Consider the following 18,993-nt stretch of genomic DNA (forward strand, 5'->3'; position numbering starts at 1 on the left):
CTTCGCCAGCTCCAGAGTCAACACAGACCTCCAGAGCACCTCGTCTACCCAGCAGCAGGACACCGAGACACTGCCTTCTCCTAACATAAGCATCAACATCCATCAACCCTGAAGGTAAACTGCAGCTAAGGAAAAAAAGATCTAGCTGAGCACTCAAAACAGGTATCACCGCACACGCTCCCCTGCACAGTCTGATGAAACATAGTAATTTAGCTTGATTTGATTTCATAGGATGGATAAGAGATGTCTACTGGAACGTGCAGTGGTAGAGGTAGCTGTGCTTTGCAGCTGGCAATTAAGTGTTCAGCAAAATAAATGCAACGCTTGCACAACTCCTGAGAAGATCCAACCCGCTTTCTGTCTTTCACGTACACACCAGGTAGTTTGATGAGGTATTTTTTAAAGAAACTAAGCCCTTCTGGTAAAATTCCTGAAAAGTAAAATGACATCACTCCACTCACCCAGCCTCCAGCAGACCGGTGAGTTTGCACAAGATCCCAGGTGATTCCTAGGTAGGTGGATCCAGACAGCTCCAGATCTCAGAGACCTGTGACTTGGTGAAGGGAGCCCCACAAGCAGGTTTTTAGTCCCAGGAAGACACCGCAAAGGCAAAGGTAAGCACCTGCGGTATCAGATACTTCAGTAATTTCCAAGCTTTAACTAACCTCCCCTCCACAATGACCTCTGAAAGATGGCGCCGTGCTTAATTTTCCTTCCTTTGGGCTCCTTCTTCCCACAGACTCTTGAGGGTCTTGACAAATAACCCCAGCCGGCTCCACGCTAAAACCAATCCACATCCAAAAGCAAAATTCCAACTTTGACCTTGTTCAAAAGAAAGAATGAATGCAAAATGAACAACAGAAGTGATGTAACCCTTAATTTCCAGTCACTGCTGCTCACGTGAAAGGAGAGGTCTTCTCCAAGCTGCTGTGCTCCTACAAAGCATGCTGGTGGAAGACACCAACTCCCTTACTCCACTTCCACAGCTCATTAGCACAGCTTTAACTGGCACATGGGATGAGGGGAAGCAATGCATGGAAGGAGCTGCAGGACAAGACCTTGAGGGGTTTCCAATCAAAGCCTGGTCAGAAGGTGTGGAGCTGGCATTTCTCCAGGATCCTCCCAGTCTCAACACAATGACCCAAGACCATCTCCCATGGCCCTGTCAACCCAGCAGCGCTGCCAGGAAGGAGCTGAGAGTGTGATGTCATAGAATCACAGAACGGTGATTCCAGTTCCATGGAAATGGATCACCCACTGCCCTGGGCAGGGACACCTCCCATCAGACCACGTTGCTCAAAGCCCCCTCCAACCTGCGCTTGAACCCCTCCAGGGATGGGGCAGCCACAGCTTCTCTGGGCAACCTGGGCCAGGCTCTCACCACCCTCACAGCAAAGAATTTCGTCCTGAGATCTCATCTCAATCTCCCCTCTTTCAGTGTCAAACCCTTCCCCCTCCTCCTATGGCTGCCCTCTCTGATCAAGAGTCCCTCCCCAGCTTTCCTGGAGCCCCTTTAGGGACTGGAAAGGGCTCTAAGGTCTCCCCAGAGCCTTCTCCAGGCTGAACCCCCCCAACTCTCTCAGCCTGTCCTCACAGCAGAGGGGCTCCAGCCCTCCCAGCATCTCCGTGGCCTCCTCTGGCCCCGCTCCAACAGGTCCGTGTCTTTCTGCTGTTAGTGGCCCCTCACACGGGCAGCTTCCTGAGGGGAGCGGGTGACGTCACCTCTCTTCACTATGGCGTCACAAGCGCGGTGCCCGCTGGGTACTGTAGTCCTTGCCTAGGGACTCCCTTACCCAGAAGCCCCCGCGTGGCAAGACATGGCGGGGCGGGCGATGAGAGGCAGCGGGCGGTGAGGGGGCGAGCGGGCTGCCCCGGAGGTCGCCGCCACCACCATCACCATGACCTACACGGCGGAGCAGCTGGACGGCGTGAGGCGGTGAGAGGGGTGACGGGGGGCTCCGGCGGGCCTGAGGGAGCAGCGGGGGCCGGGGAGCGCCTGAGAGAGCAGGGTGGGGGGCATTGAGCTCCTGAGGGAGCAGCGAGGGCCCACGGATCTCCTGAGGGAGCAGCGAGGGCCCATGGAGCTCCTGAGGGAGAAGTGGGAGCTCCTGAGGGAGCAGTGAGGGCCCACGGAGCACCTGAGGGAGCAGCGAGGATGGGTGACAGGCGACAGGGGGGACCTTGAGTCTCCACGGCGGTGTCTGTGGGGGATAGGCCATTGAAGATAACCCTGTTTTGCCCTTCCAGAATAAAGAGGTGTCGGAACTACTATGAGATTCTGGGGGTGGAGAGGGACGCCGGCGAGGAGGAGCTGAAGAAAGCCTACCGCAAACTGGCCCTGAAATTTCACCCTGACAAGAACCGTGCTCCTGGGGCGACGGAGGCGTTTAAAGGTGAGGGGAAAGGGGGCAGACCCGCTTTCTAGCAAGATTAAAACAGCGACAGACTGCCTCAGGCTTACAGTTCTGCACCTTATATAAATAAAGGCATCATACAGGCATGTATAGCTTATCGTTTTTATAGACAGGTATGCGCCTCTCCACAAAATCCCGCGTCCACTCGGCGAGATTTGCCTTTTAGTCTCCAGAATACAGATTTCCATTTGAAAGAAAGGGGAGCATATCCCAGATCTCATTCCTAGGTACTACTAAAAGTTCTGAACAATGCGTGGAAATGATACTGGCCATGCAGGAGAGTGTGGTGTTGTGTAACCAATAACTGCTCTGTGTCATAAATAAAATTACATATATATATATATGTAAGCAGATGAATATGAGTCCGATATTCTGTGCCTGGACTTTTCAGTAATGCTGCAATCTAAACCTGCATCAACAATGTTAGCATCTAAACTCTTACATCTTCTTGCCTTTTCCGTACTGTGTTTGCAGCTGGCTGCAACAGCACTGTAAGGCAGCATGAGGAAAGTAAGATACTCATTCATAGTCTACTAGTATAAGGAGTTTTTGAAGGGCTTTTCTTTATTTATTTTTGTGTTAGGGTTGTATTTCTTTATGAACTTCTTTACAGCCGTGATCTGGCAAAGATCAAAGAAGAAAATGAACAAACAAACACTTCTGGGTGGCTTGATATAAAGTGTGATATAGATATGCTGTACAGCTTCCAAAGCATCTCTGCCGACAGTAAAGCTTGGAATCTCGTTCTGCATTTTAATCAGTCTCTGTAGTCATTAACTTCATATTAACTGTATACAGAGCTGTATTTCTATATCAGTGCTTAGTTTGATCTGATAAAATGTTGCAGTCTCACTCAATCTCTTGACTGAAATGATTTCTCCCACTCATTTTTACAAATATTTCAGCTCTCTGCAAATACTTCAACACATTTGTCTTTCTCCTCGTGTCAGTGATAGCAGGAAATAGGTTCCATCACGGGTAATGCCAGTGTTGTAACACTTACTTTACAAAGGCAGTTCTTTCAAAAGTAGCTCATTCTTTGGTCAAGCACAAATTTTTTTATGCCAGTTTTGGGCTTTTTTGCTTATCAAAGTGTGAGATCTGGAAATACTGCATGATGTGCCTGTGTAACGCTTCTTTTAATTCACTCTTCAGCAATAGGCAATGCTTTTGCAGTTCTCAGCAACCCTGAAAAACGATTGCGATACGATGAATTCGGAAGCGACCAAGAGCATGTCAGCACTGGCCAGGCCAGGCACTATAATTACTACACAGAATTTGAAGCGGACATTACACCAGAAGAAATATTCAATGTCTTTTTTGGCGGGCACTTTCCTACAGGTCAGTATCCCACCCTCTCTTGAAAATTTCTGACAGTACTTATCAGGGGTGGGAACATTTTAGTCTGGCAAGGGGTTAGGCTGTTTGATTCTTGGGAAGGCAACGTTTTAATACTGGCTGTAGCTGAAGACCCTTATTTTTGGTTTTGCTTTTATTCCCTCCGTTGTCTGAAGCCAGCAATGGTATGGGAGGTAAAATAAGGTGTGAACGGGAAGGGATCAGGGGCATCTTTGCTGCTGCTGATGTACTATGTCCAGTTTTGGGCCCCTCACGACAGGAAAGGCATTGAGGGGCTGGAGCGGGTCCAGAGAAGGGCAACAGAGCTGGTGAGGGGTCTGGAGCACAAGTCTTGTGAGGAGCGGCTGAGGGAGCTGGGGGTGTTCAGCCTGGAGAAAAGGAGGCTGAGGGGAGACCTTCTCGCTCTCTACAGCTCCCTGAAAGGAGGGTGTAGCCAGGGGGGGTTGGTCTCTTCTCCCAAGTCACAGGCAATAGGACAAGAGGAAATGGCCTCAAGTTGTGCCAGGGGAGGTTCAGATTGGATATTAGGAAAAATTTCTTCAGAAAAAGGGTTGTCAATTATTGGAAGAGGCTGCCCAGGGCAGTGGTGGAGTCGCCATCCCAGGAGGTGTTTAAAAGCCAGGCAGACATGGTGCTGAGGGACATGGGTTAGTGGTGGTTTTTGTCAGTGTTGAGTTGATGGTTGGACTCGATGATCTGAGAGGTCCTTTCCAACCTGGACAATTCTATGATTCTACTTCACTGTGTCCCAGTGCAGCATTGGCAGCAGCTCCTGGCATTGTGGTCTCAGTGCCCCTATAACTAGGAAAACATGGGAGTTCATTTGGCTCGAGCAGCTTGCATACTGTAAAGAAATTAAAACTTCTTAGCTTAGAAGATGATGCCTGCCAGGAGAGGCTGGCTGTTACCAGATAGGCAGTATCCAGTAGCGACAGCAGATCCCTACCTGTGGCAGCTCCGTGCGTGTCTCAGTCCAGCCTTGGCTTTTGTATTTGTAGTAAAAACAGAGAGATCCTGCAAGGTCAATGGAATACAGGCTTGGATTAGAAGTAAATCTGAAAGATACGGTGAGCTCAAGGGTCTTCCTGGCAGTATCTAACCAATTGCTTTAGCACTCTCGTAAATATTCTCACCTCCAAGGCGTGGTATAAAGCAACGTACACACCAATTACTGCAGCCTAAAGCCACAGGTACAGGTAATTACTTACAGCCTCCACATAACCTAGTCTGTGTGGTAGGATCTTGCAGCTCAGGGGATCTCAAAAGGTTTTCAAAATTTCATCAGCAGATGTGCAGAGTGAGCCCAACTCAGCGTGACACACGGAGTTTCCAAGTTTTCCATTTCTGACTCTTCAAGAAATTGCACCTGTGTGTGCCTTTTGCATCAGCGACCAGGGAAACATTGCCCTTGTGGAACATGATTGCTATGTATCTGTGGGCGACAGGGGTGCCTGAGAATGTACCCTCTGCAAGTTTGCTGATGATACCAAACTGGGAGGGGTGGCTGACACACCAGAAGGCTTTACGGCCATACAGTGAGAGCTGTTCAGGCTGGAGAGGTGGGCAGAGAGTAACCTGATGAAATTCAGCAAGGGCAAGTGTAGGGTGCTGCACCTGGGGAGGAATAACCCCCTGCACCAGTACAGGTTGGGGGCTGACCTGCTGGAGAGCAGCTCTGAGGAGAAGGACCTGGGAGTCCTGGTGGACAACAGGATGACCATGAGCCAGCAATGGGCCCTTGTGGCCAGGAAAACCAATGGCATCCTGGGGTGCATCAGGAAGAGTGTGACCAGCAGGTGGAGGGAGGTCATACTCTGCCCTGGTGAGGGCCCATCTGGAGTCCTGTGTCCAGTTCTGGGCTCCCCAGTTCGAGAAGGACAGGGAGCTGCTGGAGAGGGTATGGCAAAGGGCTACAAAGATGATGAGGGGCCTGGAGCATCTCTCTTAGGAGGAGAGGCTGAGGGACTTGGGCCTTTTTAGTCTGGAGAAGAGAAGGCTGAGGGGGGATCTGATCGACGCCTATAAATACTTAAAGGGTGGGTGTCAGGAGGACAGGGCCAGTCTTTTTTTCAGTGGTGCCCAGTGACAGGACAAGAGGTAACGGGCACAAACTTGAACATAAGAAGTTCTATCTAAACATGAGGAGGAACTTCTTTCCTGTGAGGGTAGCAGAGCCCTGGCAGAGGCTGCCCAGAGAGGTGGTGGAGTCTCCATCTCTGGAGGCATTCAAAACCCACCTGGAGATGTTCCTGTGGGACCTGCTCTGGGTGGACCTGCTTTGGGAGGGGGTTGGACTAGATGATCTCCAGAGGACCCTTCTAACCTCATATCATTCTGTGATTCTGTGAGTTGGGGACAAGAAATTGAGGAGCTGCAGGAGGAATTTGGGTGCTGGGCATGGTGGGTTTAACAGGTAGAGTGACATGAAGAAGTAAACAGGAATTTTTACCAAGTAGGCAAAGAATAAGAAAATAAAAAGATAATTTCACAGTAATAGGTGTTGGTGGTAAACAACAGTTTCCTGGCCAAAAAAGTGCTTGGGTCTGAATTTATGTATATTTTCCTAATCTAAACATGAGTTTTAAATTACGGAAAATTGTCAGTTCGGTAGTTTTCCAAGTAGGCAAACTCTACACTATTTCTACTTAGCAAGAGAATTACTAGTAAGAGGGTGACCATAAGTTGATATCATGTTTTTTAAACGATCATAATGTTAAGTAGGTCTTGTGTGCGTGAGCTGAAGTTTGTGCTAAGCCACGGCGTTGTGCTGGTTTGCGGTTTGTGACACCTTGCTGTCACAAGGCTTTCTGGAAACCTGAGTGAGATTAAACCATTTGGGTCAATTTAGGGTAAACTCATTTCTACAGCTTTTGTGGGCAGGTTTATAGCTTCTTTTTTTTTTTTTTAACTGGTCATTTTTTCGCTATGGAAATTCAGTGGAAAAGTATTAAAATGTTAAATGTCATAAGTCAAAAAGGAGACTCTACGCGTGTCATAGTGCTGCAGTTATAATGGATAGAGGCTACAACTTGAACTTCCTTCTCATAAAATAAACGCACGATGAAAGGAAAGAAACTGCTGGCAGAAATTCTTTGAGAAACTTAGGATTTGGGAAAACTTTTTTTCTAGGCACCCTGCAAAAGCCATTCTTCTCTTCCCACACTTGCTTCTGTTTTTTCACGGCTTGGTAAGGTCTTGCCTGAGCAGTGTTGAATGATAGAAACAAACTTTCTTTTTGAAGAAAGAAACTTCCTTCTTTAAGCCAGCTCCTTGTCAGAGCTCTGACTGCAAACGTGCCTCCACCCTTGGAACAAATCTCTGAACAAGCAATGAAACAGATGTTTAGACACAATGGCAGAGGTCACTTCCGTCCAGGTTTCTTGCAGAATTCTTTGGGAAATTCAGAGAAAGGACAGTCTAACAATGTTAAATAACGTGACATCTTTCCCAGGGCTTAAAAATAGATCTGCATTTCTGTTGTTAGGATAAGGCCACAAATTTCAATTCTCTAATACAAAGACATTCTGAATTTCAAATGAGAGAGAGCACAGCTATTATTAAGATATTCATATGGCGATAAAATCGGAGCTGAAGCTTCAAATCGAAACAGCATATGCAATTCTTTCCTCATTTTAGAATTTTTTTAAATAAATCAACTACATTCATTGTGCAGGAAAGGAAATCCTGAGTTGTACTCTTTTTAACACCTTTTCTAAATCTTTTTACTTATGATAAAATCATTAAGGGAAACTATTAATAGCTTGAAGGAAGAGGAAGTAGAAATGAGCGTAAAAGACCATATTCAGTAATTATGGGAAGCCATAATTCATGGCCTGAGTCTGGTGAAGCAAATGAATTTTCCTGTGTAGAGCCTGGGGATGCAACAGAAGCGATGGCCTGGCAAGTGAATATAGCGAGACCACTAAAATATGAATCATAGAATCATAGAATTGTCCAGGTTGGAAGAGACCTTTAAGATCATCGAGTCCAACCATCAACCTAACTCTGATAAAAACCATCACTAAACCATGTCACTGAGCACTATGTCAAACCATCTTTTAAATCCCTCCAGGGATGGTGCCTCAGCCACTGCCCTGGGCAGCCCATTCCAAGGCTTAATAAGCCTCCCCGTGCAAAAATTGTTCCTAATATCCAATCTGAATCTCCCCTGGGGCAACTTGATGCCATTTCCTTTTGTCCCATCGCCTGTTCCTTGGGAGAGGAGACCGACCCCCCCCCGGCTACACCCTCCTTTCAGGGAGTTGTAGAGAGCGAGAAGGTCTCCCCTCAGCCTCCTTTTCTCCAGGCTGAACACCTCCAGCTCCCTCAGCCGCTCCTCACAAGACTTGTGCTCCAGACCCCTCACCAGCTCCGTTGCCCTTCTCTGGACCCACTCCAGCCCCTCAATGTCTTTTTTGCGGGAAGGGGCCCAAAACTGGACACGGCACTTGAGGTGGGGCCTCACCAGTGCCCAGTACAGGGGGACGATCACCTCCCAAGTCCTCTCACCACGCTGTTCCTGATACAGGTGAGGATGCTGTTGGCCTTCTTGGCCACCTGGGCACACTGCTGGCTCATGTGCAGCATGTATGAGGTACAATAATAAAAATTACAGCATGTTTCTGCAGTTTGATTTCAATTAGAATGGACTTGGGGTGAACTTTACAATTTCTCTGGTACGCTTTTTGGAACGACGTATTATTTTGACATTTAGATCTGAGGTGTGTTTGTGCTTTGTAATCTAAGGTCTCCCAAGTGTAATCCAGGCCATGTAGCGTAAGCCTGGATAATCAGCTAGAAACTCTGAAAAATGCAGGTGAGCACCAGCAATGGGATGAAAACCGTGACTCTCTCTTGGTTTCTTTTAACAGGAAACATCCATATGTTCTCAAACGTAGCCAGAGATGCACACTATTATCCCCGGAGGCACCGACATGAGAGACAATGGACACAGGAGCCAGAGGAGGAAGAAAACAGGCCCCAGGTAGCCAGGAGGAGGGATCTCTTGGGCTTAAATATTTCACCAGGATGAGGGGGGGACACTTACACAGCTGAAGCCGGGAGAGATTTTTCCCATCCTTAAACGCTCAGTGTTTATCCTCAAGCACTGCAGCCAAAATGGATGTTTTAAAAAGTAACTACATCATCTTTTATTCATCACTACTTTAAAAATACATTGTATTGATAGGATTACAGGCCCTGGAGCTTCTGGAGTGTTTTGCTGGCGCTTGCTTTTTGCGGGCTCTGACAGTTTGGTAATCCAACAACAACAAGTAGTCCAAATGTGGACTGATAACAGATACAGAAATACTGGCTTGTCCTCATGGTGTATTTAATCCTTCCTTAAATTAGCACACACTTTCTGCCCAGGTGCTGCACAGGCTTTTTCCAGCCCGGGGCAGGATGGATCTGGGATACTTTTTACCATCTGAAACCTCCGGATGAGACACAAGGTGTCATTTGTTGCTAGCACACATACACACACGCCACCTGCCTTGGAAAAATCTTCCGGAGGCAGTCTGTTAACCTAATGAGATCCTTCTCCAAGGAAGATTGATTTTTTCCCTGGGAATCTCTTACAGTCGGGCTCTGAAAAACCAGGTACAGCCTATAGACAGCTAAGCCGGGGCAAATGAATCCCACCTACTACTGCATCAAGTGTTCTTGCTGCTATCCCAGGGCAGAGAGCAAAATCTAAATAGCTGCGTATTATATTTTGCTCTGGATTAGAAAAAGGCATTTTAGAAGGGTGGTTTAAAAATCAGGTGAGGAGCAGAAGTAAAGATCTGTGCTTTTGTGTGGCTGTCTGTTTTTTTTTCCCCCTCTTTTGTTCAACTAAATTCATTCAAACAAAAATCCCAGGTGCTTGCATCCTGTCCCAAGTCACACTGCATATGATCTTGTAACCCTTTCCTTCTCAGCCATTTTATCCAGTGGTTGAAAAGAGATTGAGATTTTTCAGAAGATGCACGGAAAGCTGTAGGCACAAGTGGGAATTGCAACATGTTCCTTCGGTTTGGATTGTCAGCTGGTTGGGTACTGCGCTGTGGGCATCTATCAGCTTGTGAAGGAAGCTGCAGATGAAAGAAAAGTCATGAAAATATAATGGAAAGAAAATGGCTTTAAAGACTCTTCTGAAACTATTAATAATATTTTGAAGTTAAGATGTGATCCCTCTCAAAATTCGAAAGTACTTCCTCTTTTTTTTCTTTCCAATTTACATTTAATACATTGTTGATCCATGATAGGTAGCCTGGTTCCTGTGAATAGATGCATCCTTTGTCATCTGTGCCTTTTCTTGACTGCTAATTCTTCTTGTTCTTTTCAGAATTCATATTCTGCATTTATTCAGTTGATGCCAGTTTTTATAATAATAATCGTGTCAGTTATAACTCAACTGATGGCCACCAACCCACCCTACAGCCTATTCTACAAATCGTAAGTCATTTAAAAACACATTTTTTGGGTCTTGGGTGTTTCTGGTAGGGAGGTAGACAGAAGTTGGATTTGGTATAGTGCATGTTAGTGTTGTGTTCTGCTCTTTCTAGAAAGTGTTATCAATTTGTAAATAAGGAAATGCCAACAGTCTCTATTGACGAGTTCCCCTGCGCGTTATCGTTGTGAAGTTCACTGTGGTGAGCTGTGCTGTGCCGTGTGCTGAGCAAACAGAGGCATGGGGCCAGAGCGCTTTCTCAACTGGTATGAGATGTTTTTGCCCAGCGATGCAGCGGCAGGAATGTGGGAGTAGCTCAGCCACGCTGCTGATCCTCCTCTTGCTCTGCCCAGCCCCCAGGGAGCTCTGGAGCACTGCGGAGGTTCCCACCTAAAGCAGTTAAGAAGTGAAACCTGCTGTCTCACAGTATAAATCCAAATCTGCTCTGAATTCCACTGGAAGAGCTGTCAAGCTCCACAAATCATTAAAGCCTTGAAGTGCCCTGGTTTAACATCTGTAAAGAAGCAGGACCCCGAGGTTGCAGAGGGCAAACTGAACTGCTCAGCTCTGGAAGCAGAACCTGCTGGAATCTGAGTTACAGGGCAGAGGAAAACCCACTTGCTCCTCTCAGCATCCAGCGTTGGGAGGAGGGAGGCTCTCGTGGGACAGAGCTGACCAGTCTGGTTGCCTTCACTGGCTCTTACTGGGATAGGAGTTGGAGTCGGCAGGTTTTGGAGAACCTTTTTGGAGAACCAGAGGGCTCCAAATACCCCCCTTGCTCCCTTCTAGCAGCAAAACTACTTAGATTTGGGCCCATACACGTTCATAGTAGTCTAACACCCGTTATCGTGTTTTACCACAAGATGTCAGTGTGTAGACCTAGCGTAAGAACAGGAGGGTGGTTGTTTTGGGGTTTGGGTTTGGTGGTTTTTTTTTTTTTCCCAGAGAGTGTTTTTGGTATCTGCCAGTCCCATGTGAAACCTCCCACACTGCCCCCGGAGCAGCTAATCTCTCCTGCTTCTCTTCCCTACCTCCCCTTCTCCTGTTGATTTGAGATAGTCAGGCCTGAGCCTGGTACACAGTTACGCTGTTTCTCTAAATCATATCCTTAAAAAACAACCCAAACAGCCTGAAAACTAAAAGAAATTGTTTCTATAAACCTCTGAGACATAGCAAGAGAGAAAGGAAAGAGGAGTCCAGGAAACCAAAGGGGCAAACTGGATTCCATTGAGTGTAACCTTTGTGTTTTGGCTGCCTGCCCCTTTCTCTGGGCAGTGATTTGAAAAAAAACACCTGGGTATCTTTGCTCAAATAAGGAAATTCAGTATAAAAGTATAGTTTAATCCAGTGGCTGTGTCAGAGGGGCTCATTCTACCTACAGGATATTCTGTGGGGTATTCTGTGCCCCATTTCGCTTACTGACGATTATAAAACCCCAAAGGAAAATGTAACTAGAGTCTCCCCTACTAATTTTTATTTCTACTGAAGGATCCAGAAATCAGGAAGATCCATATCCAATTGCATTATGCCCCAAGCAATGCGAGGGCTGTATGCCTTTCTTATAATCTCTACATTTTTCATCAATTCCCGTGGATTTCTGGCCCTTGCTTGCCAGGAGTTAGCAGCAAACAGAAGAAAGCGTGTGGAGCTTGTGTTCACAGATAAACTCTGCTCTTATGTTTTGGAAGTGTTTTGACTGAGCTGTTGAGAACAAACACAGTATTTGGGGAGAACGGTGTCAGCTGTGAGTCAGTTCTTTGTAGATCTCTCCAAATATTAGATACTTTCCTGTGTTTTTTTAGCAGGGGGCGGCGAGGGGGGAGTGAATTCTGTTTGCAGACTTGTAATTTCCTTATTGGATGGCTGAGGGAGCTATAGTCCTGCAGAAAGTAACTGTAAATAAGTTGTTGTAAATATTGTCCTCTGGAAATGCTAATATGGAGAAACATCTCTTGATTTCTTTATATTTGAACTGCTAAAAAATTTGTTTTCTCCATGGTGTTTTCACAGGTCCATAGGCCACGTTATTAGCAGAGAAACAGAGAACTTGCAGGTGCCTTACTATGTTGATAAAAACTTTGAAAAGAATTATCAAGGAGCAGAACTTCAAGAGCTAGAGAAAACCGTTGAAAAAGATTACATAGACTACATTCAGACCAGCTGCTGGAAGGAGAAACAGCAAAGTAAGTTATTTTTGTTGCAAGCATGTGCCTACGACCCAGCAGTAGTTGGGTGGTTTAGTTTTAGCCTTATTTTATGATGCTTGTAACATCTCAGACCTTGCACTGGTATTTCTCACATCTGCTCTTAGCACCATGTTTGCTATTCTTGAGGGTCTGCCAAAATTAATTTTAGGTGATTCTGAGAGACAAGTGGAAAGTAGATTTCACCATTTGAGACATTTTTTTTTTCCACTCGTTTTTTATGCTTGAATAACTCTTAGCCATGATGTTTTAAACGTACAATCCACCGCATTTATCTGGCTCTGACAGATCGCTGGGGCTAGGAAAGATCTTGAGACATCACCTATTGCATGTTTCCTTTGCTGGAGCGGAATGACTTTTGTTTCAACTGGCTCCGTGAGGGGGTTATTTAACTTTTTCTTCAAAACTTCATCAGAAGGAGATCCCATAGCCTGTTCAGGTGCTTTTGGTAATCTTGTTACTGGTATCAGTTGTCAAAGAGGGTGCTTCTGTACTTGTTTTGTGCGCTTATTTGCATTTTCTATCTTTAGATGAGTTTGAGATCATGTTTTTCACCATAGTCAAGATTGTCTTTTAAAAACAAGAATTGAATGCAGAAAGGGGAGAACACAAAAATGTGAGCATTCAAAATCATTATTCTCATGTCAGTCCTAAGTCAATCAGTGGCACGTACAAAGGCATGTGTTTTAACCTCATGTTGTATTATTTGTTAATTATTACTCTTCTAGCTCATTTAAAATAGAGCAAATCCCTGCTTCTTTTCTAACTGCACAAACTAACAGAAATCAAATTACAAGGACTAACTGAAGCTGGGGTGTTGTGACTGATTTATTTTGTTTTTCAGCTAAAGAACTCCTCACCTTAAAACGAGTAAACACAAACTACTGCTGTGCGTGAAGGAAAGTGGGAGACATTGTTTCTGTGTAAATGTTTAATGGTAGCAGGCAAGCAGCTTTCACACACTAGTAGGGCTTTTGGAATTCCTACGCTCCTCGGCACGCTACTGAAAACCAACTTTGCACTTGTTTACAGTTTCTTTCCCAGTTGTATTTTTATGAAAGCATACGCTCTGTCTAAGCAAGACTTGTTTAATCCCGTGCTAGAGGTAACAGTCGTGTTGCTGACTCCAAACTATTTACAGGTTTTTGATGGGAAGGCTTGTTTTGTTTTGTTTTATTTTATTTTATTTGATGTAAAAGTTACCAGTCTTGCTTTTAAAGAGAACTATACAGATATAGGCTCTGAAGTTAGAAAAGAATCCATAACATAAGACCGTAAAAATCCCCAAAAGTCCCTTAGTTTTCGGTGTGCTTGACTTGTGATGTTTGGGCATCCATGGCTGGCAGCGGCAGCCTCTAGGTATAATGTGGCTGTTAATAGCCGTAAGTGTAGACTTCATGTGTGGGCTTGCTGTAGGGATAGAATTTCTCACAGAAAAAGCCTTTTAATTGACCTTGTGCAACTGAAAGTCACCGTATTGTCTGTCTCACGTAGACCTCGAGCTCAGGAGTGCCGTGCCCCGGAACGGGCAAGAGACTGGTAGTGGGAGAGGGGGAGATGGTCCAGCATCCAATGCCAAGTAATGCCTGCAAAACGATGCTCCTCTGCAGCTTTTTACACTTAGAGACTTCATTAGTCACACATCTGCAAATATATTTACACGGTCCACAATTAGCACTAGCCTGAGGAGGCCACCATAATTAAAAAAAAAACATTTTCAGAGTGATTACCATCTAGGCCAGCGAGCAGGTAATGAGCACAGCTGAGACGGCGCTAACTTTAGCACAGCTGGGTTTGTAAAAATAAACTCTGTGACTACAAGATGAGGCGCTGGGGAAGAGTTCTCTGGAGATGTCGAGACAGTTCCTGATCAGCTGTTGCTTCATAACTTCAGTCCATTAATTCTTGTTTAAGTGTTTAACTTCGTATAATCAATTTTATTATTTATTTTTGTCGGTTGGATGTCTGTTAATAGTGCATTTGTTTTGTTTACTGAGGGTGCATTTCTCCTTAGCACCAGCACAACAGACATGGAGTAGTTACATAGGATTTTTAAAGTCCTTGATTTTACAACTTGAAAAGTCTTACCTGTGTCCATCTACCTTAACCAAAACTTTAAGTGATTTATTGGTATCTTGTTCAGCCAGTCACTTTTATGCAGCAGAACAGTGTGTAAAAGTTGCATATGCTGTGGGTTTTGGTCTTCTGAAGTCATCTTTAAGTGCAAAAAGCACATCCTGGCTTTTTTACAGGAGATGGTTGAGCTGTGGTAGCACAACTGCAAAGCGAGACTGTGAAGAGCTACGAGTTGTAGAAAATTACAGAGAGGCAACTGAAAACAGAATAAGGATGTGGAGTTGGAATTTGGTGTTTTGGGACTTCCTTCAGGAGAAAAAGCTCAAAGGAACAACTCTATGTGAAAAATTGACAAACACGTGTGACAGAATGAATGCTGTCAAAAGCGCAAGCATTTGCGGTGAATTATTTTTGCCCGATGGGTTAAGTGTGAATGACGATTCTTCACTGGGGAACTCCGGGGACTCTGGACTGGGAGACAATTACCCGAGTCTGGTTTTGCCAAAGCTGTGTGCCCAGCGCTGCTTGAGTGGCATTTTAGTTTCAAAACCTAAAAATTGATTCCTGATCAAAACAAAATGTTCGTGCCTGTCAGTTCGTGAAGCTTTTCAATAAATAGGTGGGGGGTCAAATGACTTTAAATTTCAGCGGGACAGGGACAGAGGACATGAGGCATGAAAGCACCTATTGAAGTTCTTTCCTCTCTGAATGATTTTGTTAAATGAGGAACTTGCAAGGTGTGTAAAAGCTCTTTGAAAAACTAAGTGTCATCAGGTAGCCTGTGCATAGGGAAATTTTGACCTTTTCAGAAACAAATTGCTGCTGTTCTCTTAGGTTCCTCTAATCCTGGGTCTGAATTATTCTCCAGGGAGAAAGCTATATTAAGACTTCCTTAGCTATTCAGAAAAGAAACTTCTTTGAATTACTGGGGGGAAATAATTCAAACAATGGGATTATTTCACTTTTATGTTGCTTTTGAGAAGAAGGGGGAAAAAATATGCCAAGTACATTTGAGATTGTATTGTTAATGAAAGGGCACAGAGGCCTTTCAGACAAGTCCCTCAGCGAGCTGTTCACCTTCCTGTAATCAATAGCAAAGAATAAAATAAAATTAAAAGAATTTATAATGCCTTCTGGGCAAACCTCTTGCCAGTTTGAATTCTGAGAAGTGCAGCATCAAAAAATAAACCAAACCAGTTACCTATAACTTAAAGTAGATATTTTGATGGGTGCTCTGGGGTCTTGTGGGGTGGATGCGCCAAAAGGATTGAGTTTCTGGGTTACGCGGGTTGGGATGCGTGTCTTGTAATTCCTGCTGGGCTTCCGAGGCTGCAGGCAGCTGGCACAGCCCTGAGACAGCCAGAGGGAAAGGAGTCATGAGGATTGTCACCGAAATGCCACTGATAGGTGTGGGGTGACCCACACACACACCAGTCTATGCCTGGTGGTCCTCCAGTAAGGATCGGTGCAGAAGGGGTGAGACGTGGTTCAAACGTGAAGGGCGGTGTCACCTAAGACAGGCCAACCAGGTGGTATCCTACTAGACCCTTCTTATGCAAAGGTAGTTTAACTGTATATGTACATTTTAAAGCAATAATCTATTCTTTAGATCATTACCATAATTTTAAATCTTACGTGACTTCTAAGCTCCACTTCTATAGTTTGTGTTTTCTTTGCAGACAGTAATAATCAGACTTATTTTTTTCTTTTGGTTATTGTCTTACTAGTGCGCTAACGGAAAGGGTTATTAAAACTGAGTTTTCAAGCAATTATGAAAACGCTGTTTTCTTAAGTAGCTACCTTGGTTAAACGCAACGGCCTCTCCTTAAAGAAAGCTATTAACATGCCCAGTTTCACTGGAACAAGGTGAATTAAAGAAAAAAAAAAAAAGCATGCCACAAGGATAACCGAGCACTGGGAAACAGGTATTTAAAACAGGCTCACAGCTTCATCCTAATATATATATATTTTTTTTTCCATCTTCCAGAGTCTGATTTGTCAAATTTGGCCAAGCTGTACAGAGACGAGCGGTTAAAACAGAAAGCGGAGTCGCTGAAACTTGAGCACTGTGAGAAGCTCTCCAGTCTGATCGGGATGCACAAAGGGCGCTGAGCGGGACGCACGCCTTCTCTGGTTTTATTTATTGCCGGTTTAACTTATGTTTTAATTTTCCTTTGTATAAAAAGGGAAGGAGTCTGTTGTAAAGAGTCTGAACACTCGAGTCCTCCTGCCTCTAGCGCAGAGAGGGGCCGACACGCGCTGTAGAGCCAGTGTTGCTGTAATATACACTGTACACTAGATGTGGTTCCAAGGACCAGTGGCACTTTGTAAATTAATTCCCTGTTAGTTTGGAACCTGTCTTCGTCGGTAGTTTGTCTGCCATCCACATCCAAACAGTATATGATTCCCAGGAGAGCAGACAAATGTCTTCGCTGTCTGTGTTTTGTAAGGACCTGCCATTCTCTCCGTCGTAGGAGCGGCGTAGCTCTCAGTGTGAAGCACGTTTGCCTTCTCACACTGATTCCCAGCGGCTGTCCCTGCTGCTGCAGTGGTTTGTAATGAGAATTTAGGCAGAAGGCAGCACGTTTCTCCTTGGAGTGTAACATGGCGATGCTTAATTGGAGAGAGTCGAGCATCTGCCTCAGGCGAGCGCTTGAGCCGGCTCCTGCTTCTCTGTGGCGTCACAGGGACCTTGCCCCATGCTGTTACCTCGGGGATGTTGCTTGGGCTGCCGTCACCAGCGTCGGACGAGAAGACAGGAGTCTGTGAGCAACACCAGGTCTGCCAAACTGTGGAGAAAGGACAACTCTTATTTATTTCCTCATAGGTTTTCAGTGGCGTATTTTTAAGCTGGCTGTTCAAGTCTGAGTTTTATCTGCAAACTCTTCTCCAGCTGTTACAGGGATCCTGCTTTTTCTGGTACCGTTTCGATGTAGCATATTTTTACTCTGTTGAGCAGTTATGAATGTTCCACTGTAGAGATTACTGTTGCAAAGAAAAAGATCCACCTGGCGGCGTCCTGTTTTTTTCTTCATCCTCCTTTACAAAACCGGGCGTTTAAAGGCAGGTTGAGGACGGGTTACGGTGATTGGCAGCAGAGGACAGAATGTTGGTGCTCCAGCTGAGCTTCTTTCCTGAACCTCCTGAGCCAGTTTATCTGGTGGGATGCTGTGGGTGTGATCCACGCGTGGAACATGTTCTCACATCTCCAAGGAATGCAGGCTCTGGAGGTGCGGGCTTCTGCCCTCCATCCCTGATGTGGGGACTCAGCGTAGTCTCTCTGCAATGGAAATTAAAACTGAACATCCCTAAAACTCATAATGAGTAGCCACAGGTGGCCTTGGCTTACACCTCGAAAGTTTGGGAAATTCCAGAATTAAAGTTGCCTTTAAAGCTTTGACATTCATTGCACTGAGGGTGTCCTGCTGGTGTGGTGCACCACAGCTGTCCTGTCCCCTCTGTTAGAGCGGTGGGAGGCTCCCAAAGCTGGGAGCTGCAGGGAGAGGAGATGATTCTACCCCTCTACTCTGCTCTTGTGAGACCCCATCTGGAGCACTGCATCCAGCTCTGGAGTCCTCAGCACAGGAGAGACATGGACCTGTTGGAGCGGGGCCAGAGGAGGCCACGGAGATGCTGGGAGGGCTGGAGCCCCTCTGCTGTGAGGACAGGCTGAGAGAGAGGGTTCAGCCTGGAGAAGAGAAGGCTCCGGGGAGACCTTAGAGCCCCTTCCAGTCCCTAAAGGGGCTCCAGGAGAGATGGGGAGGGACTTTTGATCAGGGAAAGGTTTTAAACTGAAAGAGGGGAGATTTAGGTGAGATATTAGGAGGAAATTCTTCACTGTGAGGGTGGTGAGAGCCTGGCCCAGGTTGCCCTGAGAAGCTGCGGCTGCCCCATCCCTGGAGGGGTTCAAGGCCAGGTTGGAGGGGGCTTTGAGCAACGTGGTGTGGTGGGAGGTGTCCCTGCCCAGGGCAGGGAGTGAAACTGGATGAGCTTTAAGGCCCCTTCCAACCCAAACCATTCTGTGAGAAGCTTCTCTGAGGGTCTGCAGCAGAGGGTAGGTGTTCATTGTGGAGTTTGAGGCTTGATGCTTCTGCAAGGTGAGATGTGGACATCCCCTATATGATCACACCATTGCCACTATAGCAACGGTGCTGCTGTGAAATGCTTAAAAATACTAAAAACAGTATAGTGACTCCTTGAAGTAGATTGGCCAACTTTGTAGGAGCACCCGGGGAAGCCAAGCAGAGTGTGTCAGCTGCGTGGGGCGGGAAGAGCCCCTGTGAAAGAGGCGTTTGGTTGTGAAACATGTTTAGTGCGAGTCTGTTGGGGCAAAAATGTTCAATTTGGTTATTCTTGACTGGCAATGTGGCTGGCAGTGGGACAGGCGGCCTTAATTCTGGTATTTCCCAATTTTGAGCGCATAATATGAGCGTGTATAAAGAGCAACATTATTTTAGCATTGCTTTTATATGTTAAATAGTTTGTAGACTATGCCTGGAATACATTA

General features: G+C 45.8%; 1 protein-coding gene across 2 annotated transcripts; it reads left to right on the top strand.

Annotated features, from left to right (window-relative positions):
- The first annotated feature begins 1,805 nt into the window (after window positions 1-1,805).
- DNAJC18 (DnaJ heat shock protein family (Hsp40) member C18) lies at window positions 1,806-17,498 on the top strand. 2 transcript variants are annotated; one of them, XM_074155994.1, is made up of 8 exons: window positions 1,813-1,936; window positions 2,248-2,393; window positions 3,570-3,755; window positions 8,645-8,757; window positions 10,102-10,211; window positions 12,217-12,389; window positions 12,941-13,026; window positions 16,474-17,498. In XM_074155994.1, exons 1-7 carry the CDS (start codon window positions 1,899-1,901, stop codon window positions 12,985-12,987), a joined length of 813 nt encoding a protein of 270 aa, XP_074012095.1. In that variant the 5' UTR covers window positions 1,813-1,898; the 3' UTR covers window positions 12,988-13,026; window positions 16,474-17,498. The 2 variants fall into 2 exon arrangements, with proteins under 2 accessions (XP_074012094.1, XP_074012095.1); XM_074155993.1 differs by lacking the exon at window positions 12,941-13,026 and having other exon boundaries at window positions 1,806-1,936; window positions 16,474-17,493.
- The last annotated feature ends 1,495 nt before the right edge of the window (window positions 17,499-18,993 follow it).

The sequence above is a fragment of the Numenius arquata genome, chromosome 11 (genome assembly GCF_964106895.1).
Source record: "Numenius arquata chromosome 11, bNumArq3.hap1.1, whole genome shotgun sequence".
Lineage (NCBI taxonomy): Eukaryota > Metazoa > Chordata > Aves > Charadriiformes > Scolopacidae > Numenius > Numenius arquata.

Bases quoted from the DNA above. Each gene is read 5' to 3' on its own strand.
- DNAJC18 (XM_074155993.1), top strand. From the start codon at position 1,899: ATGACCTACACGGCGGAGCAGCTGGACGGCGTGAGGCG. The intron at 3,756-8,644 runs GTCAGTATCCCA...TTCTTTTAACAG, and splicing joins TGGCGGGCACTTTCCTACAG to GAAACATCCATATGTTCTCA. The intron at 8,758-10,101 runs GTAGCCAGGAGG...TGTTCTTTTCAG, and splicing joins AGGAAGAAAACAGGCCCCAG to AATTCATATTCTGCATTTAT.